The 26859-nt window shown below is 45.8% G+C and overlaps 2 protein-coding genes across 2 annotated transcripts; both read right to left on the reverse strand.

Moving 5' to 3' along the window:
- Positions 1-691: 691 nt before the first annotated feature.
- On the reverse strand, positions 692-4067 carry LOC101052877 (putative cystatin-15). The gene is made up of 3 exons (XM_003942928.1): positions 3873-4067; positions 1760-1870; positions 692-733 (listed from the first exon to the last, which is right to left on the reverse strand). The coding sequence occupies exons 1-3, from the start codon at positions 4065-4067 to the stop codon at positions 692-694; spliced, it is 348 nt and encodes a 115-aa protein (XP_003942977.1).
- A 3680-nt stretch (positions 4068-7747) lies between these two features.
- LOC101034397 (putative cystatin-16) lies at positions 7748-11453 on the reverse strand. Its single transcript, XM_039479724.1, has 3 exons — positions 11253-11453; positions 8856-8966; positions 7748-7861 (listed from the first exon to the last, which is right to left on the reverse strand). Exons 1-3 carry the CDS (start codon positions 11451-11453, stop codon positions 7748-7750), a joined length of 426 nt encoding a protein of 141 aa, XP_039335658.1.
- Positions 11454-26859: the final 15406 nt, after the last annotated feature.

A 26859-nucleotide genomic window follows, 5' to 3' on the forward strand; every position in this document is an offset into this window, starting at 1 on the left:
ACGTGGCTAACAAAATGTGCTGCATTCCTTTTGAGTGGATGAATGAGAGTATAGAGAAACTGGAGAAGAGAGGAAGGCAGGAAGGCAGGAAGGAAGGAAAGAAGAGATGAAAGGAGGGAGAAAAAGAGGGAGGAAAAGAGGGAGGAAAAAAGAAAGGGAGGAAGGGAGGAAGGGAGGGATGGAGGAAGGGAGGGATGGAGGAAGGGAGGGACGGAGGAAGGGAGGGATGGAGGAAGGGAGGGATGGAGGGAGGGAGGGATGGAGGAAGGGAGGGATGGAGGGAGGGAGGGATGGAGGGAGGGAGGGATGGAGGGAGGGATGGATGGAGGAAGGGAGAGAGGGAGGGAAGGAGGAAGAGGAGGAGGAAGGAAATAGAAGAATGGATGGATGGATGGATGGATGGATGGATGCATGAGCACACAAATCAAGCGGTGGGACCCCTGTAGGAACTGCCTCAAATCAGTCAGAAAGTTTCATTTATTTAACACTCTGCATCTGCAACCGAAGTAATAATGATATTCTCCACTGCTTATCAATGGCTTATAAACAATACAGGAGAGTGAAAACTTCTCAGGGACGCAGAAAGTTCTCTGAAATGCCTTTAATTCCGCCGGCTGCACAGATCCGGGACTACAGACTGTCACACTCCAGAGGAAGAGGGGGCTTCTGCTGCGGAAATCCATGGGCTCTGTCACCACCTTCTCTCCCCACAGGTGCTGTTCAGGCGGGTAAAGTGGGAAAACCACCATTGAACATCTACTATAAAAGTGCAGCGCACCTGGAAAAAAAAATTGTAACATACAAATTAGAAAATGTAAGCATTGAGAGAATCTAGCATGCAATAGGGGGTCAAGATGTATTAAAAACTACACATGTAAATAAATAAAAAGCAAAAACAGTCACCCAGGAACAGGGCTTGAAATGCCCAAGGCTCCAGCAGGACGAGGGGCGCAGGTGGCTGAATCCTCCCACATGAGCCTGGGGATTCCTGAAGGGATGTCTGTTTGGGCCATCACCTGAGCCTCGAAACCTCCTGTGCACTCACAGCCTCCACAGAGCACATGAGGATGGAGGAGGTGCCCCCACCCTGCGTCTTCTGAGGGAGACCGTGGACTTACCGAAGGGATGGCTCTGCCAGTCACTCACCAACTGAGCAGCAGCGGCAAACCCACCCCAAGGGGAGGGTGCCCCTGAGGTTGGAGGTGGGAGGGTGAGATCAGCCCCACTGATCCCGTAACTGATTCAGGGTATCCTCAAGCTCCAGTATCCCGTGGATCACATATGGGTCCTGGGAGGATGACCGGGACACATCCTTACCACACAGGAACTAGAGGGACAGGTTGGGTGATCAGAGAAGCTAGGCCATCCTCCAATCCCCAAGAACATGAGCAAAGAAGAGTGAGGACCACAGGGAGAACACCATCTGCCTGGATCTCGAGGGTCTCGGGAAGGTACAGGGCTGGGACCCAGAGTGAGGACTCCCTCCAGAGACATAGGCCCTTTGGAATCTGCAGGTGCCTGTGTCCAGTCAGCTGGGCTGCGGGCAGAGGGCTCTCCCTGGCATTGAGGGCCAGGCTCTGTCAAATGCCCGCCTTCTGCCTTCACTAAAGGAGCCCTGACCCCAGGTGGGAGAGGGTCAGGGACCGTCATTCTGCCCAGGATCACCCTGGATGCCTTTCCTAAGTCTCCTCCCAAAGGCCTGCCTTGACATTTTTCATTCCTGAGAGATTCATGATTTGGGTTGATTTTATTCTCAAACCATTTTCTCTTCTGTTCCTTCTTGCAATGGGCAATTGTCAATGTCTTCATCGTGTTTCTTACAAATGGTACGCCCCATCGTCAAGTCCATTAAATATGTCCATGTCCATGTCTGTCAAGAAGAAATTGTAGACACTTCTATGAAACTCTTTTTGGAATGAGAAAAATAGAATCAAACAGAAAAGTTGCCAGAAGAGGTGAATGTTAATATTCATGCAAATAAAGATATACATATCATGTGCAATCTTTCTTCTCTTATTTCTAATTTCAAGTTTCTTTTTAAAAATTTTTCTTTTAATTCTCCATTTTTCTACAAAAAAAAAATCCATTCACTACACCAAAAGCATGCACTAGAGTCTTTCTACAGTTCTCTTCCTGATGTCCAGTACCTGACAGTCACATTGGCGGGGTGATGAATACACAGGGTGTGGACCATCACATGATTGAATCCTACACAGCAGTGCAGGCCGTGTACACAGAATGGCACTATCCCTTGGAAGATCGATCTGGGCAGTAACCTGGGATGGGGACTCCTGGGGGCTGCAATGTTGTGTCCTTTATGTGAGTGAAGACTGCATGAAAGTGTTTATTTTGCAAATATTAATGTAAGTAAATATTAAGTTTCTGTTCTGTGTGTTTATTAGGATGCTATAAAACGTTATTAAAGGTTACAGTCATTTCTGTAAATAGAAGTTCATGAAACTCAGGAAACATACAGAGAGAGAGATACCAAATCCAACAAGGCAATCTTCCCAGGCTGGAACTCACATCTCTCCTGAAAATTGTCTAGGAAGCAGACATCCCTTGGGGATAGCAATCCATGCAAGTGACAGTGATACCCACTCATGCCCCAACATACATGACCTACACACTCACACCCTCATGCTCCAACACATCAGCACACTCATGCACACTCATGCCCCAACATACACCAACACACTCACATACACTCATACCCCAACACACATGCACTTGTGTTCCAACACACACCAACAAACATACACTCATGCCCCAACACACATGCACTTATGCCCAAACACACACCAACAACACACATACACTCATGCGTCAACAACACACACACTCATGCCCCAACACACAGCAACACACATGCACTCATGCCCCAACACACACCAACACACACACTCATGCCCCAACACACATACACTCATGCCGCAACACACACCAACACACATACACTCATGCCCCAACACACACCAACACACACACACTCATAACCCAACACACATGCACTTATGCCCCAACACACACCAACACACATACACTCATGCCCCAACACACACCAACACACACACACTTATGCCCCAACACACACCACCACACACACTCATGTCCCAACACACTCACACACACTCATGTTCCAACACATACCAACAACACATTCACATGCATTCATGCCCCAACACACTCACACACTCATATGCCAACGCAACACACACACACTTATGCCCCAACACACACCAACACATTCACCCATTCATGTCCCAACATATCAACTCCACACTCACACTCATTTATGCTTCAGCACACACCAATACACACTCACATACACATTCATGTCCCAACACACAACACACTCATGCCTCATATGACCATATGCCTCATATGACCATGACCACACTCATGCTTCAAATGACCATAACACACCAACACACACACTCATGCCCAACACACACCAACACACACACGCTCTGACACCAACACACTCACATGCTCATGCCCAACAAACACCAACTACACACTTACACACACACTCATGTCCCAACATACCAACACACACACAGGCTCACGCCCCAACACGCCGACTACACATTCACATCTATGCCCTGACACACACCAACTCATACACTCGTGCCCAATCACAAACCAACACGCTCACACTCATGTCTTGTTTTCAGGTGCTACCCTCATTAAGAAAGCAAAACAGAAAGCTGAAGCTCTCCTAGTGATACCTTACGTTTAAATTACGTGATTGTATGCGTATTTTCAGAATTTAGAAAGCGGTTGTCCTTTCCTGCAGACCAAGGACCCACCCAGCCCTGGTCTGGTGCCGGGGAACTCGGGGTTCACAGGGAGAGACAACAGCCACTCACCTTGCGTTGACTCCTGTGGACATGCAGCAACTTGTAGGCAAATTCATCCTCCTGGTCCTCATTGAACTGAAACACAGCATACTCCACAGCACTGGCGAAATAATCCAAGTTCTTATCAGTGTCTACAAATTTGCAGCTGCAGACATGTGTGCCCAGCACAATGAACCCCACAAGCAGGGGCACCTTCCACCACATGGCTGTCTCTAGTGTTGGCACTGGAGGCCAGGAGCGCTCAGTGGAGGGGAGGTCACCACTGCTGCCGGTGACGTCCTTCCCAGCTCTGACCCCACGCAGCACTGCGCAACAGGGGCCCTGAGCTGCTGAGCCTGCCTTTGACTGGTCCCTCTGTCCAGTGCCTCTCTTCACTCCCCCACAGTGTTCCTCCCATCATCTCCAAATAAGGCCGGCAGGAGGTCACATAGGACCCACAGGCATGCATGCAACAAACATGCCTGCACATTTTCAGGGCCACCTTCTCTGACCCCAGCCCAGCCCTGACACCACCGGGGTGGGCGTCTCTAGCTCACCTGCTTTGCCTTCCCATGACTGGCAGAGTGATGGGAATGCTTAGGAATGATAATGGGCACTGAGTCCTGAGCAGCTGAGGGAAGAACTGTGTCTGCCTGTGACCCTGGCTGTATAGTCCATGACCTCAGGGAGCTGTAGGAGCTTACAGAGGGAGGGGCCAGTGTTGGGGGCTGGGCCATCCTCTCCACCCTCTCTGGCACCTCCTGGCCAACTTGCCAGGTCCCCCTCCTGCCCTGTGGCCTTGCAACACCTGTTCTCTGCAGGGGCCAGAGAGAAGCCAAGACTAATGCCAGAGCCCTGCTAGGATGGGGGTGGGAGGCAACTATGAGGATGAGAAGGAGTCAGGAGACAACTCGTGTTGTCACCCAGCTCTGCGTCTTTGCAGTTCCCTAGGCCCGTGCCCAGCCAGTGTCAGACTCTCCTCAGAGGAACTGACCTGAGCTCTGTCTGGCTTCTGGGGAAGCCGCTGGGAGGGAAACAGGGCCAGGAGATGAGCGGGTTGGGAGGGTGTGGAGGTGCCTGAGCCAGATCTGGATGCACTAATGCCCACAAGGGGGCCGTGCTGGGGCAATGACCCTACCTGGCCTGTAGGGCATGTAGATTGATGATCACAAAAAATGTCTCAGAGCTTAGGCCACTGCCTTGAGGACCGGAAGTAAGGGCAGGACAAGGGCTGACACAGGAATAGATGGGAATGTGGCCAGAACAGTGGGCACAGTTATGACCATCTTCTTACAGCTTCTCGATGGGAGGAGACCCAGAGGCTCAGGTGCACTTCCACACAGCACTGGCCTGAAAGTGGCTGGCAGGTGAGGGCCTGACGAGCCTCGTCAGATGGATCACCCTCAGCTTGTGCCTGAGCCCCTGTGTGTCCTCCCGACAGAGAAGCTGCAGCTCCCAGTTCTCATTCATCTTTGCCGTGGCTGCCAGCAGTCTGATTAAAATGTATCGTTGTTGTGTTCCGAGGTCCGCAGGGCCTGTCCTGAGGCCCCTCCTCCTGCTGGTGTGGACTGTGATTGCCTCCTACAATTCCAGCCCTCCCTTGCCCAGGGTTAGAGATTTTATTAGACCTTCAAAAAATTAACTATTGGTTTTCTTCATCCTTGCTGTCTGTCTTTGCTTTTTCCTTTACCCGACTATGCCTTTTTGCTATGACTTTCTTCTCTCCTTTTCCCCCAGTTCAATTTGCAATTCTCTGATTCTTGAGCTTGAAGGGCCTGCTCATTCTCTAGCGTGTGCATTTCCAGATCAGGAGGAGACCCTCAGAGCATGGCAGCAGCAGCATCTTATATGTTTATTACTCAGGTTTCAACTCCAGTGTTTCAAAAGTGCAGCCTAATCTGCACTGGGATGACTTCTGTAGCCCATGTGCTACTTCGAGGTGCGTAGCCGAGTTTTCAAACATTTCTGTCCTAATTTCCACCTAAATTTCACCGAGAACATATTCTATGTGATTGAAATTCATTAAGAATATGTTCAATTGGGATAAATGTTCTCTCCGCTCAAAAAAAGTGAATGGTCTCCAGTTGTTGGATGATATTCTACATAACAAAAGATGAAATATGTTTAGAAAGCTTTTAAATTTTTTGAGCCTCTTCTGAGTTTTACTTGGTGGGTTCTGTCAATTCTTAAGAGAGGTGCCTGAAACTCTCCCATGAGGATGATGTCATTGCTGGTTTTCCTCGTAGCCTTGGCATGTGTTACTTTATATATTTTTAGGCTGTGATAAGAGTGGGCGCCACAGATAGAACTGTTGTAACTTCAATAATTGAGCAAAGCTGTGCCCTTTAGTTCCCCAAGGCCATGTTTCTAATTTCGTAAAACCAGCAGAAAGAGACACTGCAGTCAGAATTGGTCACCCCTGTTTTCACCAAGGTGCCCAACTAGAGGCTCATGAGAATCATCAAAGGAAACTCTCAAATAACCCACATCTGAGCCCGAATGCTAAAGAGTGTGGCATGAACACCGAAAGCCACCTGGTGCACTTATGTGCATCTGAGCTCGAATTATAAATTGAAATTGAAAAAAGAGAAGGATACTATGCCTTCCTTGTGGACTGAGAATTGAAAGTGAAGGTTTTTCACTAGCGAGCAATGCGAACCGGAACCCACTGCACTCGTCCGGAATGGCAGGCATGAGGTCCATGTACAAGGGCTCTGCCCCTCACAGCCTAAGTGCTCTCAGAGCCAAGAGCCGGCAATACATTGGCCTTGCTGACCACATAGACACATCCTTGGTAACATAAATATAATATGTCCTGTCAGATTGTGAGGGGATGTTACAAATTCTGCACACAGGTTGGTCAAAGGACCAAAGCTGCCCCATCTTTTTACCATGACAGATGGAGCCGCTCAGGGCTGTTTCTGAAACTTCTGTTCCATCAACTCTTATGGGAAATTCGTGGGAATGAGCCAGCCAGGAAAAAGGAAGACTTCTTAGCAAGAAATATTCAAATCAAAGTCCCCAAAAACCCCTGATGGAGGAGGAAAGACTCCCCGACACTTCAGGTCGGAAAGATTCTTCCAAAGGGCTTTGCATTGCCTTGCGTTTCTGGCCCACCCATGTAACCCTTCCCCCAGACCCTCAGCTCTCTGCCCCTTCAAGGCTGCTCCCTGCCAAGACCCCAGTAGAGAGACTTGCTCATCAGGATGGGTGTCTGTCACCACGGTGCTCCTCCCAGGGCAAGTGAGTGGTGTCGACAGGTATGAAGGCCCGGCTGAGTCCCAGCTGGGGAGCATATGCACCAGACAGGGCACGGGGGACCTGAGGACTGGAGGTGCCATCTTCTGAGCCTAAAGAGGACATCCTTGTCATTCATGCAGCCCTCTGTGTCCACAGAGGGCAGAGCCTCCTGTCAGCTTCAGTGACCTTCTGCAAAAGGTCACTGGCCCCTCTGCAAAAGAGCCACCCACTGTGAGTCTGTCCCTGAGATGGAAACAGAAGGGTCATGTGTGGTTAACAAAATTTTCGGCATTTTTTTTGAGTAGATGGATGATGTCATAGAGAAATGGAAAGGTGAATGAATGAATGAGTGGATGAATAAATGAAGGAATGGATGGATAGATGGATGGATGAGCACACCAACCAGCCAGTGGGGCTCCAATGTGAACTGCCTCAAACCAGCTGGGGAGTTTGGTTTATTCAACACTCTGCGCCTGCAGCCAAGGTAATGATGATAGTAAATTCTCCCTTGCTTATCGCTGCCAGCAACATCCATGGTTAATGAATTCTAGGAAAGAGTGCAAAACTGTTTACAAACCCAGCCAGTGCTAAGATGCCTTTAATTCTGCTAGTGCAGCCTAGGTCGAGAACTACAGACTGCCACACTCTAGAGGAAGAGAAGACTACTACCGTGGAAAACCAGGGGCTCTGTCACCGCCTGTTTCTGCATTACTGGTGCTGTTCAGGAGGCTGAACTGGGAAAACCAAGGTCTGGCATCCACGACAAAAGTGCTATGCGCCTGAAAAAAGTAATTTTAACACACAAGTTAGAAAAATGCAATGCATTGAGAGCATTTAGCGTGTAGTAGGGGGTCAAAATGTATTAAAAACTATTAAAAACAATTAAAAATGAAAAACAAAAACAGTCACCCAGGAACCGGGCTTCAAATGCCCAAGGCTCCACCAGTACTAGGGGCACAGGTGGCCAAATGCTCCAGCCTGAGCCTGGGGATCCTGAAAGGATGCCTGGTTGGGCCATCACCTGACCCCTGATGCATCCTGTCCCCTCACAATCTCCCTAGCACACATGCTGCTGGATGAACTGCTCCCACCCTGGGTGTTCTGAGGAGAGAAAGGACTTCCCAAGGGATGGTCCCTCTGGGCACCCACCAACTGAGCACAGCGATTGACAGCAATACTGCAGGTGGAAGGGGGAGATCAGCCCTGCTGCCCCTGTTACACTGATTCTGGACATCCTCTGAGCTCACATGGATCACGTATGGGTCGTGGGAAGATGGTGTCAGAACTCAGACTGACCGGGACATATCCTTATCACGCAGGAACTAGAAGGAAAGAACCACCTTGATGAAAGAAACTGGACAGTCCTCCGATCCCCAAGAACATAAGCAAAGAAGAGTGAGGACCACAGGGAGAACACCATCTGCCTGGATCTTGAGGGTCTCAGGAAGGTACATGACTGGGAAGCAAAGTGAGGACTTCATCCAGGGACAGAGGCCATGTGGAATCTGCAGGTGCCTGCTCTGTCCAGCCAGCCTGGCTGTGAGCAGAAGGCTCTCCCTAGCATTGAGGCCAGGCTCTGTCTGCTTACATGCCCACCTTTTGCCTTCACAGAGGGATCCCTGATGCCAGGTGGGAGAGGGGGTCAGGGACCCTCATTCCGCCCCAGGAGCACCTCTGATGACCTTTCTAAGCCTCCTCCCAAAGGCCTACCTTGATACTGTTTTTCATTTTTGAGAGATTCATGATGCTTTGCGGTTGATTTTATTCTCAAACCTTTTCCTCTCCTGAGCTTTCTTGCAATGGGCAATTGTCAATGTCTTCATCGCATTTTTTACAAATTGTGCGGCCCATCTCCAAGTCCATTAAAAATATCATTGTCCACATCTGTCAAGAAGAAATTATACAAACAGCTGCTAAGTATTTTGTTTTCATGAATCAAAAAAAAAAAAAGGCAGAGAAACAAGTAGGAAAGTGGATAAAAGACTGACATCATCATGTCAATCAAATAGGGCTAGACAGGGCATGTACAACCTCTCCGGAAGTCAGTAGAATAGATCCACTAAGTGCCCTTCAGATACACACTGGCCTCTTCCCAATGGCTAATACCTGACAGTCAGATTGACAGAGTGATAAACATATAGGGTGTGACACACTCACACAATCCAATTCTCTGCAGCAGTGAGCCTGCTGGTGCGGCAACCACACCCGGCAATCCCCGCCTCCGCCTTACACCTGAGTCTCAGCCACACACAGAGGGCTCACACTGGATGGTTCTTTTTACACAGAGTGGGAAATGGGCAAGACTAATGCCTGGGATTAGAAACGAGGTCAGCGGGACTCCTTGCAGGGATAGACTGTAGATGGGATCACAGAGGGGCTCTGAGGGAATGTCACCGTTCCGCTTCATGTGGGTGACGACTGCTCATAACTGTCTATCTTGCCAGTGCTCACTGAGATGAATGCAGAGCTGCACCATGCTGTTGTACATGTTTCTTAGGCTTCCATAAGAAGCGATTAAAAGTTATTTTCATTCTTGTATGTAGAAGTCCATGAAACTCAGGAAGCATCCAAACATAGAAAACTAATCCAGATGGGAAGTCACGGCAGGCTAGGGCCACGGGTCTCACTGGACGGCCTAGAAATTGTTGAGAAACCTGACCCAGTCAGGGGATCTGCAATCCATGTTGGGGATGAGATGATATCCAACTATGCCCTGACACAGACGAACAGTACACACGCATGCCGCTATATACACAACACACTCACACTCATGCCCAACACACACCAACACACCCACTCATACTCAACACACTTATGCTCATACACACACGCTCCTATACACACAACACACTCACATTCATGCCCAACACACACTAACACACTCACACTCAACACACGTTCATACACACATGCACCTATACACACAGCACACTCACACTCATGTCCAACATCCCCTCCTATACACACAACACACTCACACTCATGCCCAACACACACTAACACAGACTCAACACATGTTCATACACACATGCACCTATACACACAACACACTCACACTCATGCCCACCACACACTAATGTACTCACACTCAGCCCTATACACACAACACATGCTCATGCTCAACACACACCAACACACTCACACATGCATGCCTAACATGTGCCAAAAACAGGCACTCATGTCACCATACACCAACAACATATGCTTATGCCTGACACACTCACACATTCATGCCCAGCATACACCAACACACTCACACTCATGCCCCTATACATACAACACACTCACACTCATGCCCAACACACTCACACAGTCATGCCCAACTCACCCCACACATTCATCCTCATGCCTGACACACACCAACAAACACTCATGCCCAACCCTCTCCAACACACACACTTATGCCCCAACACACCAACACACTCACATTCACTCTCTGATACACATCTGCACATTTATTATTATTTTTTGAAACAAAGTTTTTTCTCGTTGCCCAGACTGAAGTGCAATGACTCAATCTTGGATGATTGCAACCTCCGCCTCCCTGGTTCAGGCGATTCTTCTGCCTCAGCCTCCCAAGTAGCTGGGATTATAGGCACCCGCCACCACGTCCGGCTAATTTTTTGTATTTTTAGTAGAAACAGGGTTTCACCATGTTGGCCGGGCTGGTCTCAAACTCTCGATCTCAGGTGATCTGCTTGCCTTGGCCTCCCAATGTGCTGGGATTACAGGCATGAGCCACCACACCTGGCTCATGCTTTTACATATATCAATAACACAATCACATACTCATACTCCCATACACATCAAGAACACACACACAACCTGCCTCTCCTTGCATGCTCCCCTCCCCAGCTAGCATGAAGTCCCCAGGTACTGTGGTTGGGCAGCAGCGTAACACACTGTGCCCAGGGCTCCTGCAGCCTCCCAGGGTCCAGGGATGGGGATGCAATCCAAGGAAGAGGCAGATGGCCAAGGAAATGGGCAACGATCAGGAAGGCTGTGTGCCCTCTGAAGGAAGAAGGGTCCCTGAACCCTGTCCTCAGAAGTGTGGTGCAGACATGGGACCCCCCCCCATGTCACCCAGAGCCCTGCTGCCATCACCACTGGCTCTGGGCTATTCAGCTGGGGAAGAGAGTTCTGGAAATAGACAAAATGACTGTCACTCACCTTCTGCTGGGTGCGCTGGACCTCCAGCAACCTGTTTGTGAACTCCCCCATATTGTCCTCATTGAACTGAGCCACAGCAAACTCCACTGATGCCACAAAATAATCTAGGTCCTTACTGATGTCTACGAATTCTTTTTGAATGGTCCAGATATGGGTGCTCAGTACAATGAGCATCACAAGCAGGGATACCTTCCACCACATGGCTGTCTCAGCATCCGCACTGGAGGCCAAGGTCGCTTGGGTGGAGGGGTGGTGGCAGTTGCTGCTGGTGACACCCTTCTCAGCTCTGGGTACCACAGAGCCCTGTCCACCAGAGGCCCTGAGATGTTGAGCAACTCCCTTCGAGCAGCGCCTCTGTCCAGTCCCCCACAGAGTGCTTCCCACTATCTCCAAACAAGGCAGAGCAGGGAGTCCCATACAGAACTTTGGATCCACAGGCATGCCCGCCACATGCTGCCTACACCTTTTCAGGGAAGCCTCCTCTAGCTGCAGCTCCAGACCTGAGAAGACTCGGTGGAGGTCTCAAGCCCACCTGGCTTGCCCTCATGTAGTGCAGGTAAGGCTCACCAGGATCAAAGGAATCTCTGAGACCTCTGGTGAGCCAATTCCTGAAGAGCAGAAGCAGTTGCTAAGCCTGCTCATGACCCTGGCTGGAGCCCACATCACCAGCTGGGCCCAGGAGAGCACAGGCTGTGTGGTCAGTGGGGCTCAGCAGAGTGCAAAGAGAATGTCTGTAAGAGTCCATTTTACCCGCTGCCAGGCCTTCCTCTGCCAGGAGATGCATGTGGCTTCATCCTCCCAGGCTGATTATTAGTTTTCCCTCATTTCAGAACCTGTTCTAATATCCACTATGACTTTTTTTTAAACTTGTGGGCTGTTATAGCTGTATTGTTTAATTTCCAACCATCGTTGATTTTCTAGTTATCTTTTCTCTTATCAACTTCTAACACAAATCCACTATAGTCAGAGAACACCATTTCACTATCTTTCTTTGAAATTTTTGAGTTATTTTTTGTCCAGAATAACCAATATTCTATTAATTATATGCAGTTGAAAAGAATATGTATTCTGTATTTTATAGGTATATAGAGTTAGATATTTATATACATCAGTAAGTCCATTCTGTTGAAACTTTCTGTCTTTTCTTCTCTTTCTCTTTTCTTTCTTTCTTTCTTTTTTTTTTTAAGCAGTCTCACCCTGTCACCCAGGCTGGAATGTAGTGTCACGATCTTGGCTCACTGCAACCTCCACCTCCTGGGTTCAAGCAATTCTCATGGCTTAGCCTCCCGAGCAGCTGGGATTACAGATGTGCACCACCACACCCAACTAATTTTTGTATTTTTAGTAGAGACAGGGTTTCGCCATGTTGGCCAGACTGGTCTCAAACTCCTGGCCTCTCAAAGAGCGGGGATTCCAGGCATGAGCCTCCATGCTTGGCCGTGTTTACTCTTTTTACTTTGTTCTGTTTTATTCAGTTTAGTTTGGGTTTAGAGTTCGGTCTTCTTTTCTGCCAGTTACTGAGGGATATGTTAAAATTTCTCATGATGATTATGGTTGTGAATTTGTGTACTTCTTTCTGACCATTTTTGCTTTATTTATTTTCAGACTATGTCATCAAGTGCTTACTTGACACTTTCTTCGTGGCTGACCATTTTATCATTATGAAATGTACCAGTTTATGCTGAGTAATGCCTCTTGCTCTGAAGTCTGATGTCAGAGACATCAAAACATCTAGCATTGTTTTGATTTTTATTTACTTGAATATTTTTATCCATATTTTTATTCTAATATATTATCTTAATTAATACGTGCCTTTATAAGCAGCAAATAGTTTTTAAAATCAGTCTAAGTGTCTTATTTAGAATGTTTTTTCCATTTACAATTGCTCATATTACTAATGACTAATATTATCGTATGTTCGGGTTCAGATCTACCATATTGCTATTTGTTTCCTATTCATTTCATTTGTCCCTGTTTCTTGTGTTACTCAAGTTTCTTCTCCACAGTGGCTTTCAGTTATCCCTACTCCCTCCTTCTTTTTTTAATTTTTCGTTTTTTGAGACAGAGTTTCACTCTGTCACCCAGGCTGGAGTGCAGTGGGGCAATCTTGACTCACTGCAGCCTCCTGGGTTCAAGCTATTCTCATGCCTCAGCCTCCTGAGTAGCTAGGGCTACAGATGTAAGCCACTATGTCTGGCTAATTTTATATTTTTAGTAGCAATGGGGTTTCACCATGTTGACGAGGCTGGTCTTGAACTCCTGACCTCAAGTGATCCACCTGCCTCAGCCACACCAAGTGCTGGGATTACAGGCATGAGCCACTGCGCACAGCCAAGTTAACCCTTCTTTACCTCTTCTTTTAGTGGTAACTATAGTGATTATAATGAGTATCATTGACTTAACTGAGCCTACCATAAATTAGTACCTTTACCCCTGCAAAGATGATGGGAAAAACTTAGGGCACTATTACCCCTTTGTGCCCTTTTTACCCCCTTCTACCTTGTATGTTATTGTCATTGTGTCCTTAAATTCTACATATTCGATAGCACATATAACACTATTATTGTGGTTTTATACATTTAATATTCATGTGGATTTATCAATCATATTTACCCTTCGTCTGTGCAACATTCCTTCAACATTCCTTAGCTTCTGCCTGGGATTATTTTCCTTTACCCCCAAAGAACTCTCTTTAGTATTTATTTTTGGTTGGATCTTGTTGATATATCATTTAACTTTTTCCAAAAGCTGACTTTTCTCTAAACAACTTTACTTCTTTGGGACCCCCATCCTAGGGGTTCAACCAAGTCTCCATCCTGTCTCTTCTGAGTATCCCCAAAATATTGCTAATATACGGCTTTCAGACTATAAATTTCCCTCTAAGCTCTTCTCTGGCAACATCTCAGAAATGTTGATATGTCAGATTATGATCTTTCAATTCCAATTATTTTTTATTTATTTTGTGACTTTTTAATACAGGAATTACTTTTAAACAGAGTGGTAAATTTACAGACAGCTAAGATATTAGATTTTTTTTCTTGTTTTTTGATGTTTTGTAGAGATGGGGTCTTGCCACATTCCCTAGGCTGGTCTATAAACTCCTGGGCTCAAGCAATCCTCCGACCTTGATCTCCCAAAGTGCTGGCCAGCATGCCCAGCCCTAATCTTAAGCATTTTTAAAAATGACAAAAGTAATATATACTAATTTTTTAAAAATCAAGCATTACGGAAATGTCCCAAACACAAAACCAGTGTTGCTGCCCTATGCTTATTTATATGATTCTTTTTCTGTTTCTTTTTTCTTTTTTCTTTTTTTTTGCATATTAGGTTTTGGGGTACATGTGAAGAACATGTAAGATTGTGCATAGGTACACACATGGCAGTGTGGTTTGCTGCCTTCCTCCCCTTTACCTATATCTGGCATTTCTCCCCATGTTATCTCTTTCCAACTCCCCATATTAGATTATTTTTAACTATTTTTATTATAGTTGTTTACTGTGAACAAAAAACATAGTCTGAACCATTTTCATCTTTTACATTTTTGAGGCTTTTTTCTTTTTTGATTTGCTGAAAATGTCTTTATTTTGCTTTCATTTTTGAGGAGTATTTCTACTGACTATAGAATTCTAGATTGTTCATTACTTTCTTTAGGTTCAAAGATTCAAAGCTGGGCTTCTTCTAATGGTCTGTTTCCAGCTTACTTTCACTCCTAGGATGTGGCCTGTCATGGTTTCACCTGAAATCCTGGCATATTTACCATAGTCTTCTTCCTTCACAGGCACTGAACTTTACCTTTTGTCCCCACAATTGAAGCAGAGAAAATGCATTTTCTCAAGTGGTGTTGAAAGTCAAGACCTTTCCTCCCCTTTCTGCCCCTGTGCCCTCCGCTCCAGGTCTTGCTCCAAGTCAGGCAGGACAGAGTTGAGACTGTCCTACATCAAGGTAAAGTAAGGGTCTATTACCGCAGTGTGTCTCCAAGGGGCAGTGAGTAGCATCTGCAACTGAGTCCTCACCATGGAGACCAGGCTTGGTCCCCAGGCTGGAGGATTTAAATATCAAAACGCTGGTAGGGGCATGCTGAGTTGAGCTGCTGCTTCTAAGGTCATCTGCAGTCTTGACAAGAATTTTCTTATTAACCAAGAAGTTGGTCAGGCCCCTAGGGACAGGCTCATGTACCTGGAGGACCCTTTGGAGACTCCCGGGCAGAGCAGAGAACTGCCTGGTAGGGGCTCCTGCCCTGGAGCTTCTGCAACCCTCCCTTGGGATTGCTTCATTACCAAAGGTACAAAATCAGAGGCTCAGAATTGAACATACATCCACACACTCGTGTTCATAGCAGCATTATCCACCATAGCTGGGAGGCAGCAGCAGCCCAACTGCCCACGGATGAATGAGTGAATAAACAAAATGCGGCATTCCCATTCAACGGAATATTATTCAGACATAAAAAAGAAAATCCTGTCACATGTTACAACATGTGTGAACCTTGAGGATGTTATACTAAGTGAAATAAGCCAGGAACACTACGTGATTCCACACATATGAGATATCTAGACTAATCAAACTCACAGAGGCAGAAGTAGACTAGGGGTTGCCAGGGGCTGGGGGAGAGGAGACTGAGATGTTATGGTTTAATGGGCACCGAGTTTCAATTTTACAACATGAAAAGAGTTCTAGAGATGGATGGAGGTGAGGGTTGCACATGGATGAATGTACTTAACACCACTGAACTGTACACTTAAAAATGCTTACAATGGCAAATTTTATGTTATACATATTTTACCACAAGCAAAAGTTCGGGGGCTCAGAGGAATTCAGAATCACAGAAGAGAAGACCTATGATGTGAAGGCAGCTTGCTCCCTTTAATGTTTTCTCTGGCATTGTCCACTGGTGCCCAACCTGGCAGTAGAGGAGGGAGTGGAAGGGAAGAACACCCCCTCCCTCACGTCCGCACTGCTGGCCTGCTTCCTCTCCTCTGGTCTCCCAGCTGGCCTAAGGGTTGCTGCCTTCTTCTAGAGCATTTGTGTTGCCTATGAGCACCAGGGGCTAATGTTAGCCACTCTGGAAGCTGTGTCTCTGCCAGCCAGACTTTTACAGAGTTCAACTGTCTCAAAATATCTCTCCTTGGATGTCCAATTATTATGTTGCTTTTGAGATCCATCGTTCTCAGAGAACCACTGAAACCAGCAAAACACAGCAGGGTGGCCATCTGGGGTTAGAACATTTCATCATTTTCCAAGCTCTGAAAAGTAGATCTGGAGAGAAACAAATAAACAAAATGCCTTTTGATCAATCATTGATCCATAAATCAGAAACAGGATCAAGCATCAGCACAGTTATTTCACCATTTGAAAAAGTAATAGGAATTTTCTTCCTGGCAGCTGGCAAAATACTTTGTGAGTGTCTTAGGGAACCTTGCTGGAAGGGAACATGGATGCTGGAGAAGACAGAGATGCTGGCTGAAGCTGTTCCTAGGGTTCTGATGCCTGAGGAACCCAGACTAAGGCTGGTGGGCCTCTCTATAGAAGACCTAAAATCCAAACATAACAATCATTATATTAAATGTAAGTGATCTAAATTAAAACACAGAGACTGTCAAAATGAATAAAAATATCACCCAACTGTATGCATGTAACTCCCTATTTGCATATGGAAACATGTATCATTATATGTGTCATGTTATGAAAATCTCAATAGTCTACCCCAAATCCCATAGAACTAGAGGATGGTGGTATTTATAAGGTGATAGACACACATATAAGAACAGACTAGAATAGTCAAAACATAGAATAGGCTGAGTGCCGTGGCTCACACCTGTAATCCCAGCACTTTGGGAGGCCAAGGCAGGCAGATCACCTGAGATCAGGAGTTCAATACCAGCCTGACCAGCATGGTGAAACCCCGTCTCCACTAAAAGTGCAAAAATTGTGGTGTCACGCACCTGTAGTCCCAGCTACTCGGGAGGCTGAGGCAGGAGAATTGCTTGAACCCAGGAGGCAGAGGTTACAGTGAGCCGAGATCATGCCACTGTACTCCAGCCTGGGCAACAGAGCGAGACTCTGTCTCAAACAAATAAAAAACATAGAATAGCCAAAAACAGAGCAGCTGGTATCCAACTCACATTTGGCATTGGTGTAGAAGCAATTCAATATACAAAGAACAGTCTTTTCAGTAAATGGTGCTGGAACCATTGAGCTTCCATATGTGATAAAAATGAATCTGAAACTAAATTGCATCATATGTGCATTATGCAAGAATTAACTCAAAAAGGAATCATAGAAAAACTATAAAACTATAATAGTTTTAAAGCAAAATATTCACAGCATGAGATTAGAATTTTTAAACATGACACCAAAAGGAAGATCTTTTTTGTAAAAAAATTGTATCTCTCTCATTTTATGTTAAGGAGTCATAAATATGATGTCTCAAGATACAAAATAAATGTGCAAAAATTACTAACATTTCTATACACCAACAACAGTCAAGCCAAGAGCCAAATCAGGAATGTACTCCCATTCACAATTGCCACAAAAAGAATAAAATACCTAGGAATACAGATAACTAGGGGAGTGAAAAACCTTTACAAAAAGAACTACGAGACACTGCTCAAAGAAATCAGAGATGACACAAATGGAAAAATATTCCATGCTCATGGATAAGAAGAATTGATATTGTTAAAGTGGCCATACTGCCCAAAACAATGTGTATATTCAGTGCTATTCCTATTAAACTACTATTGACATTCTTCACAGAACTAAAGAAAACTATTTTAATATTCATATAGAACCAAAAAAGATGCCAAATAGCCAAGGCAATCCTAAGCAAAAAGAACAAAGCTGGAAATATCACACTACCTGACTTCAAACTATACTACAGGGCTACTGTAACCAAAACAGCATGGTGCAAAAACAGACACACAGACCAATGGAACAGAATAGAGAACCCAGAAATAAGGCCACACAAGTACAACTATCTGATTTTTGAAAAAACTGACAAAAACAAGCAATGGGGAAAGGTTTTCCTAGTCAATAAATGCTGGGATAACCAGCTAGCCATAAGAAGAAGATTGAAACTAGACCCCTTTATACAAAATTTAACTCAAGATAAATTAAATACTCCAATGTAAAACCCAAAATTATAAAAAACCCAGAAGACAACCTAGGCAATACCATTCAGGACATAGGCATGAGCAAAGATTTCGTGTCAAAGACACCAAAAGCAATTGCAACAAAAGTAAAAATTGACAAATGAGATCTAATTAAACTAAAGAGCTTCAGCACAGCAAAAGAAACTATCAACAGAGTGAGCAGACAACCTACATGATGGAGAATTTTTTTTGTAAACAATGCATCTAACAAAGGTCAAATATCCAGTATCTATAAGGAACTTAAACAAATTTACAGGAAAAAAAAAAAAAAAAAAAAAAAACCCTGTTAAACACTGGGCAAAGGACATGAACAGACACTTTTCAAAAGAAGACATACATGCAGCCAACAAACATTTGAGAAAAGATCAACTTCACTGATCATTAGAGAAATGTAAAGGAAAACCACAAAGAGATACCATCTCACACCAATCAGAATGGCTATTATTAAAAACAAAAAAAATAACAGTTGCTGGCAAGGTTGTGGAGAAAAAGAAGAATGCTTATTTACTGTTAGTAGTAATATAAATTAGTTAAAGCATTATGGAAGACAGTGTGGTGATTCCTCAAAGTCCCAAAGACAGAAATATCATTTGACGTAGCAATCACATTACTGGGTATATACCCAAAGGAATATAAATTGTTCTGTTAGAAAGATACATAATTGCATGTGATCATTGCAGCACTATTCACAATAGCAATCAACCTAAATGCCTATCAATGATAGATTGGATAAAGAAGACGTAGTACACATATACCATGGAGTACTATGCAGCCACAAAAAAGAATAAGAGCATATCCTTTGCAGGGACATGGATGAAGCTAGAGGCCATTATTTTTAGCAAATTAATGCAGAAACAGAAAACCGAATATGGTATGTTCTCATTTATAAGTGGAGCTAAATGTTGAGAACATATGGGCACATAGAAGAAAACAACCCACACCAGGGCCCATGGCAAGGTGGAGGGTAGAAGGAGAAAGAGGATCAGCAAAAATAATTAATGGGTGCTAGACTTAGTACCTGGGCAATGAAACCATCTTTACAACAAACCCTCATGACGCAAGTTGTCCTATGAAACGACCCTGTGCATGTATCTCTGAAAAGAAAAAAAAACTGAACTTTATGAAAATGTAGAGTATTTTTTCTCTTTCTTTCTTTTTTTTTTTTTGTATTATTATACTTTCAGTTCTGGGGTACATGTGCAGAATGTCAAGTTCATTACACAGGTATGCACATGCCACGGTGGTTTGCTGCACCCATCAACCCATCATCTACATTAGGTATTTCTCCTAATGCTATCCCTCCCCCAGGTCCCCACCCCATGATAGGCCCTAGTGTATGACGTTCCCCTCCCAGCGTCCATGTGTTCTCAGTGTTCAACTCCCACTTGTGAGTGAGAACATGCGGTGTTTGGTTTTCTGTTCTTGGGTCAGTTTGCTGAGAATGATGGTTTCCAGCTTCATCCATGTCCCTGCAAAGGACATGAACTCCTCCTTTTTTATGGCTACATAGTATTCCATGGTGTATGTATGCTACATTTTCTTTATGCAGTCTCATTGATGGGCATTTGGGTTGATCACAAGTCTTTGTTATTGTGAACAGTGCTGCAATAAACATACAAGTGGAAAATTTCAAGTTTTACTCTAATAAAGAAACTTGTTAAGTGAAAAGATAAGCTATATATTGAAAATCACATACGTAAAAAATTATAAACAGAAAAAATAAATAACCCCAAAAACTCAATAGTAAAAAAACAAACACATCAATTAATAAATGAACAAAAGACATGAATACTTTACCAAACATAAACGAAAAGCAATTAAACATTTAAAAAGAACAGTTAGTTATTGGCAAATAGACTCCATGTCATTAGTCCTTGGACAAATGCTGATTAAAATCATAATGAGATACCACATAGCTAAAATTAAAAATAGTGATAACAACAAATGCTGGTGCGGATGTGGATAAAGTGGTTCTCTCATTCATTGTCAGTCAGAATGCAAAATGGTGCAATCACTGTGGTTATGTTTGAGGAAGAAAACCCTCAATCATCCTTAAGCATCTAAGATCACCTTCCCCTTGACTCCCACACTGCATTTCAACAGAAGTAAAGGCTAGCAGGCTGGGCGCCACCTTTAATCTGCCTCCTGTAGGTGGCAGGCATGGTGTGGAAGAATCCTTCCGGAAGGCATTGTTTTTACTTAAACAGAATCAAAACCCCATCTAAGCTACATCCCAATGCCTACTCCATGGACCAAGACCCTTTCACATGCAATTTCTAGAGTTGTAAGCCTTTATAATGGCAGGGATTTTCTTTGTTTAGGGACTGTTTGGGGCATTCAGACCCCCACCACCGCCCCCACCCCTCCGAAGCCCCCAGCCGAATAAATCACTACTTCCTGCTTCTCCGCCTTCCCTGCCTTAGTTTTGCAATTTCTTACATAGGCATACCTTAGAGACATGGAGCATTTCATTTTAGGCCACCACAATACAGTGGATATTGATATAAAGTGAGTCACACAATTTTTTTTTATTTCCCAAAAAAAAATTTTGCGTGTGTTTGTACTACATCGTAGTCTATTAAGTGTGTATAAAAACAATCTATATACCTTAATTTAAAATGATTTATTGCTAAAAGTGCTTCAGGAAGTCATACTTTTTTTGCGGGTGGAGGGTCTTGCCTTGATGTTGACGTCCCTGACTGATCAGACTGGTGGTTGCTGAAGGCTAGGGTGGCTGTGGCAATTTCTGCAAATAAGACAATAAAGTTTGTGTCGGGGGGGGGGGGGGGAGGGGGGCGGAGTGTGACTGAACTTTTAAAGATAAGCTAATCAATTTGCATTGCCATGGTGAAGTTTTGACATCTCATCAGGAATTTCCTTGTGGGCAGAAAATGGGGGAGGCGGGCAGCTTTTCCTCCTGCAGCCATCTTACTTAGAAACTGAAAGGTGGAAGCAGGTTTGCATGACCCAGTTCCCAGCTTGACTTTTCCCTTTGGCTAAATGAATTTGGGGTCCCAAAATTTAATTTCCTTTTACAGGGTGTATCTGATTGTTCCTCTACCCAATTTTGTCTTTGTTATGTGAAAGGCACATTCCCCACATTTTTCTTTTATGCCTTTTGTTTATGTGAACGCTGTGGGCTTCTCAATGTCCCACCCCTTCCCCTTTAAATTTGGAGCCCTCAAAATCATCTTCAGAGAAAGGAATAGAAACCTGTCTCCCAGGCGTGTCCTTACTTTGGCAAATACATCCAAAAATGACTGAGACTTGTCTCGCCATTGTCCTCGATTGGCAATCCCATGATTACAAAATTTATGAATTAAAAATGGAAAGATGACAATTCGACAAATGGAGTGGGTAAAACTAGACAGCCATGTGCAAAATAGGTAGATAAAGAAACAAATAGTTCAACCCCCAGGGCATTCCTTCCACCAACACAAATTCCAGATGGGATCAACAAATACAAGGGCCACTTCGGAATGCTGCTCTGACAGCCGAGACAGCCACCCTGGGACCGTCTGGATTGTACTGAGGCTGCAAGGGAATCCTGGCTGTAGGGAGAGAAGGAGCTAGACTTCCTGTTGGTGAGGGCATTTGGGGAGCTCAGCTGTGAGGCAGCTGCATTTGCCTTCTGAGCTGTGAAGCAGGATCCCGTTATGTTTGTTCCCAGAATGGTATAAACGCATTTTAGGTGCTTATAAGGGACTTGGGGAGGCCAGCAGGGGTTGTGGAAAAGGCATTCCCATCTAATGTTGGCAGAAGTACAAGCTGGGGAAATAGAACAGAAGTGATGCTATAAACACACTAGTTGTGTTGCTAGGCCACTGGGAACCAGCTGAAGACCTCACAGCAGGGGTGGTTGTTAGGTAGAAAGAGCCCATCCCCCGCCTCTGGGGCCCACATCCAGCAGGCCGCCCCTGGAGGTTGGTCTGCCCAGCAACAGGACTAGCCAATCGCCTTCCCGCGTCAGCCCGCCAAAACCCTTACACGCCCCGACATCAGCCCGCCAAAACCTAGCCAATCCCCTCTTGCCACAAGGCTCTTCCCTCTCCTTTGTTTGGCCTCCACCAATCACTCCACAACACCTCACCTATGCGGATCGCCTCCCTATAAAAACCCTCTCCGGCAGCTGCTGGGTGCAGCTCAGCTCCCCTCCCGCCTGGGTTGCCCGCAGATCCCAATAAACCTGGACTCGGCTTAACAACTCCTCGCTCTCATTTGCCTTCGGAAAGGGTCTCTGCGGGTCGCACAGTGGTAAAAAGAGTTATGCTGTGCAGGGAGAGGCCAGAGTGGACAGTGTGGGAATGGGCAGGATATTACCTGAGTCTGGGTGGAGTCATGAAGAACAGACTGGAAGGCAGCTGTGGGAACACAGTCTATGGGAAAAGGATTTTATTCATTCAATCATTCATGTGTTCAGGCTTTCACTCATCCACTATGTTTTTGAGAGATGACTTTGTGTCAGGTCCTGGGGCTATAGCTGTGAATAAAACTAAATCCTGCACCATGTACTTCCATGCCAGTGGCTTTTGACAGGTGTTCTGAAGAATGACCCATGGGACCTTATGACTGACTGGACACAAAGAATGAATCAGAGGAGAGAATGAAAGTTTAACTCTTTAACACGCTTGGGCATATGTGTGTGTGTGTGAACATTGTCAGTGATTCATTCATCAAGAACTGTACTACTTGTCAGAAATACAGTAAACAGCAATGATAATAACCACAAAAATAATTGAACAACAACATTTTTTGAAAACCATCATAAGCTCTCTGCCTGGATTACCTCATTTCATTAGCATGAATGGGAACTATTTTATACCCATTTTACCGATGAGAAGACTGAGGCACGTTGAGTGTAAGCAACTTGCCCACAGCCATCCAGCTGGTCAATGGTGGAGCCAGCTGTGAGTTGAGACAGTCTGACTTTATTGTCCCAAAGGATGCAAAGCGAAGTTTCAGAGGCAGAGCCCAATAGCAGTGGAAGGAGGACAGCTTGCCTGTTTTGATGGACATGTGGCCGGAGAGGAGTGGCATCCGTGTTAGCCTGGGCAGAGGACGGGCCAGGCAATCAGAAGGCACTTCCTGGAAGAGACCGCTCTTCAGCAGAGTCCAGGAATATGAGCAGCTGTTAGCAAAAGGAGAAAAGAGCAAGGGTGCTCAGCAGAGAGGAGTCCCCTACCAAGACGGAGCTACGGCTCGATACTGGCGACCTTGTAGGAGAGAATTTGGCTGCCCCAGGAAGCTCATGGTCTCGGACTTCTACAGACCTACGTCTCCTAAATGTTGACCCCACTTTGATGGAGAAAAGAGGTCACGTGGTCTAGGGAAGGTGAGGAAGAGGAGTCTCTGGCTAAGAGCTCCGCCTCCCCTCTGAGGCCCAGCAAGTCCAACTCCTCTGGCCCCAGACCCACAAAACAAAACCCATCTCAACCAAAGTCCCAAGGAAACTGGGGCCACCTTCAATAGTCCTGAGTCCTTCCTTCCTGGGGACAGTACTGATAAATGCACCTTTCTCATCCTCACCGTAATTCAGTGAGATTTGCTGGTTCTGCTGGGAGACCGGCACCCTCCTGACTCATTGCCACTCAACCCTCTCTGAGTCCAGAGCTCCGCATTCGTTCAACTCTGCCGAGAGAATGGTTTTCAGGAGACGTGAAGGCTGAGGGGACAACAGCAAGTAGGAATCAACATGCAAGGAGATGCCTCCACCCGCGTAGTGAAGAAGCTTTAGCAGGGCAGGAACATTCATTGATTGCAACCAGAAAACTCGCAAAGCCACTGGAGTTGAAGAGTGCATGGAAAATTTTAGAAACCTGCGAGTCCCTCAGCATGTTACTCTGTGTGAGATGACAGTTTGGTGACCAGGTAGCATCTTCCAGCAGAGCAACTCCATGCCTGTTAGCTGCAGGAACTTTTGGCAAATATACACAAACCGCACTCTGAGTATTCTGTCCCAGGCTGAGAGGTAGTCTTTCTGATGGCTGGAAATGACCATCCATTCCATTTTTGATTTTAGCATCCTAACAAACTCTCGGTAGGATGTGGAAAGTCAGAACAATATTTTGTAAGATAAACGCGCTACAATATTGCATCCGTGGATGGATGTCTCCTAGCAATTAATCCACGGACCCACAGATCCATGTTACCATAAAGAAGCCGTACAGGATGGGGCGTGGACTGGAGGACTTGGTGGCTGATTCTGGGCCTCCCAAGAGACAGAATAAAGTACCCCAGAGAGGCAGTGGGAGGGATTGAAGACAATGAGCCCTTCTTGGGCTCAAGGAGATTCCGTTTACAGTGGGACTTTGAAAGGAATTTGCAGCAATCAGGTGGCAGTATAGAATCACATTTCAAAAGGTGAACTTGGAATGAAGTTAACTATATGGGAGTCACCTCTGTAGGAACATTGAATATGGTCAAACTCTTAGAAGCTCTACAGTTTCTGAACTATAGGAAAGGGCTTCTTAAAATAGCGTCAAGGCTGGTGCACGTAGAGTGCTATTTATAACGAATTGATCACAACCAATTACAGATTGCTGTGTTCTGTCTCCACCCCACTGCTTCACTTCACTGGTCTTTAATGATTTAAAAATATATATATGGCCCAGGCCAAGGGATTGGATTCAGGGGCCTGTAACCTCCCTAAAGTCATATGCAACGTTTTATGTAAATGTCATTGAATGTTAAATGGAATTTTTTATTAGGACAAGTTTCAAAATCAGGTGCCAGAGAAGAATGCAAAATTTTTCATAGTGAATAGAGAAGCCACCTGAATTGCTCACCCATGCTGAGAGAATGAAATGTTCAGGAGTTGGGAGCAGAGGAAGTTCTGAGAGAGGTGATCTACCTGACCCTCACCGCAGCTAGTTGGGGACTGACTTCCTGCTTTTCTGGCTGGCCCGCCAAGAAGCAGCTGTGTTGAGCTGGTCCAGAGCAGAGAAGGAACTGATGTGGGAAAGATGTCAAGAGGGGTCCACAGATCTCAGCAAAAAGGACCAGAGCAGTCCTGGGAGAAGCAGGAGCAACCAGCAGTCAGACGGGAGAGTGTCTGTGCCGCCATGACAGGCAGAAGAACACCCCACTGGAGATGTACATATCCTAACCCCAGAGGCTGTGAACTTGTTACCCTGTGGGCAAAAGCGACTTTGCGGATGTGATTAAGTGAAGGATCTTAAGATGGCGAGATTTTCTGAAGGGGCCCTATGTCATTAATCACAAGGATCCTTAGAAGAGGGAGACGGAGACATGCTGGGAGAACCAGAGGCCGGAGAGTCAGAGAGACGCAGAGACTCCAATGCTGGCTTTGATGATGGAGGAAGGGGCCATAAGCCACGCAATGCTGGCAGCTGGAAAACCAGAGTCTCCCCTAGGGCCTCCAGAGGGAGAGCGACCCTGCCATCACGTTGACTGTAGGACTGCTTACCTCCAGAATTTCGAGATAATAAAAGGGTGTTGCTTTAAACCACTGTTATTAGTAACCAGTTACAGCAGCCACAGGAAATGAGCACAGCTGCCAGGGGAGCTGCAGGGGAGGGACTGCTAGCAATGGAGGCTGGGCAGAGGCAAGAAGGGGCCCCAGAGCAGCCAGCTTTAAAATTCTGCCAAGGCTGGGGAGCACAGCAGCTGTAGTCAAGTAGGAACTTTCCCGTTCTCTACCTCTCCCTCCTCTGCTCCTTCTGACACAGAGGGGCCCGAAAAGCCAAGGCTGGTGAGATGGAAGGGGCAGAAAAGATGTGGTGCCTAGGGGACAAGAGAAAGAAGCAAGCCCTCCTTCCCAAATGCAAGCCTCCAGGAGGGAGAAGCGCAGCTTTAAAGCACATTCAAAGTTTTGACCGTCTCCCAAAACCGACATATCAGTAACTGGATTGAGACTGTGTATGTTGTCTGGGAGTCACTTGAAAAGTCACAGGGGACAAACAGCATGGCTGAGTCCACACAAAGGAACACTGGGAGGTGAGGTCAAAGCCACGCCACGACGACACTGCTGAGTGAAGCCTGGTCCCCATAAGGGGCACATTCTCCGTTTCCTGGGGAGTGGGCCACAGCTTCCTTCAGCTTCTCAAAGGGGATTCTCATACCTGCTGAGGCTAAGAATTATGAACACAGGGCCGGGCGCGGTGGCTCATGCCTGTAATCCCAGCACTTTGGGAGGCCGAGGCGGGTGGATCACGAGGTCAAGAGATCGAGACCATCCTGGTCAACATAGTGAAACCCTGTCGCTACTAAAAATACAAAAATTAGCTGGGCATGGTGGCGCACGCCTGTAGTCCCAGCTACTCAGGAGGCTGAGGCAGGAGAATTGCTTGAACCCAGGAGGCGGAGGTTGCGGTGAGCCAAGATCACACCATTGCACTCCAGCCTGGGTAACAAGAGCGAAATTCCGTCTCAAAAAAAGAGAAGAATTATGAACACAGAGGAAGAGGTTAAGGTTTGAGCTTGGAGAAGAGCTTGTATTC

Source organism: Saimiri boliviensis, chromosome 9 (assembly GCF_048565385.1).
Source record: "Saimiri boliviensis isolate mSaiBol1 chromosome 9, mSaiBol1.pri, whole genome shotgun sequence".
Lineage (NCBI taxonomy): Eukaryota > Metazoa > Chordata > Mammalia > Primates > Cebidae > Saimiri > Saimiri boliviensis.

Excerpts from the sequence above, each read along its gene's own strand:
- LOC101034397 (XM_039479724.1), bottom strand. The coding sequence starts at position 11,453 with ATGTGGTGGAAGGTATCCCTGCTTGTGATGCTCATTGTACTGAGCACC. Across the intron at positions 8,967-11,252 it reads TCCAGCGCACCCAGCAGAAG|ATGTGGACAATGATATTTTT; the intron begins GTGAGTGACAGT and ends TCTTCTTGACAG. Across the intron at positions 7,862-8,855 it reads AAAGCTCAGGAGAGGAAAAG|GCGCATAGCACTTTTGTCGT; the intron begins GTTTGAGAATAA and ends TACTTTTTTCAG.
- LOC101052877 (XM_003942928.1), bottom strand. The coding sequence starts at position 4,067 with ATGTGGTGGAAGGTGCCCCTGCTTGTGGGGTTCATTGTGCTGGGCACA. Across the intron at positions 1,871-3,872 it reads TCCACAGGAGTCAACGCAAG|ACATGGACATGGACATATTT; the intron begins GTGAGTGGCTGT and ends TCTTCTTGACAG. Across the intron at positions 734-1,759 it reads AAGGAACAGAAGAGAAAATG|TTTACCCGCCTGAACAGCAC; the intron begins GTTTGAGAATAA and ends TGGTTTTCCCAC.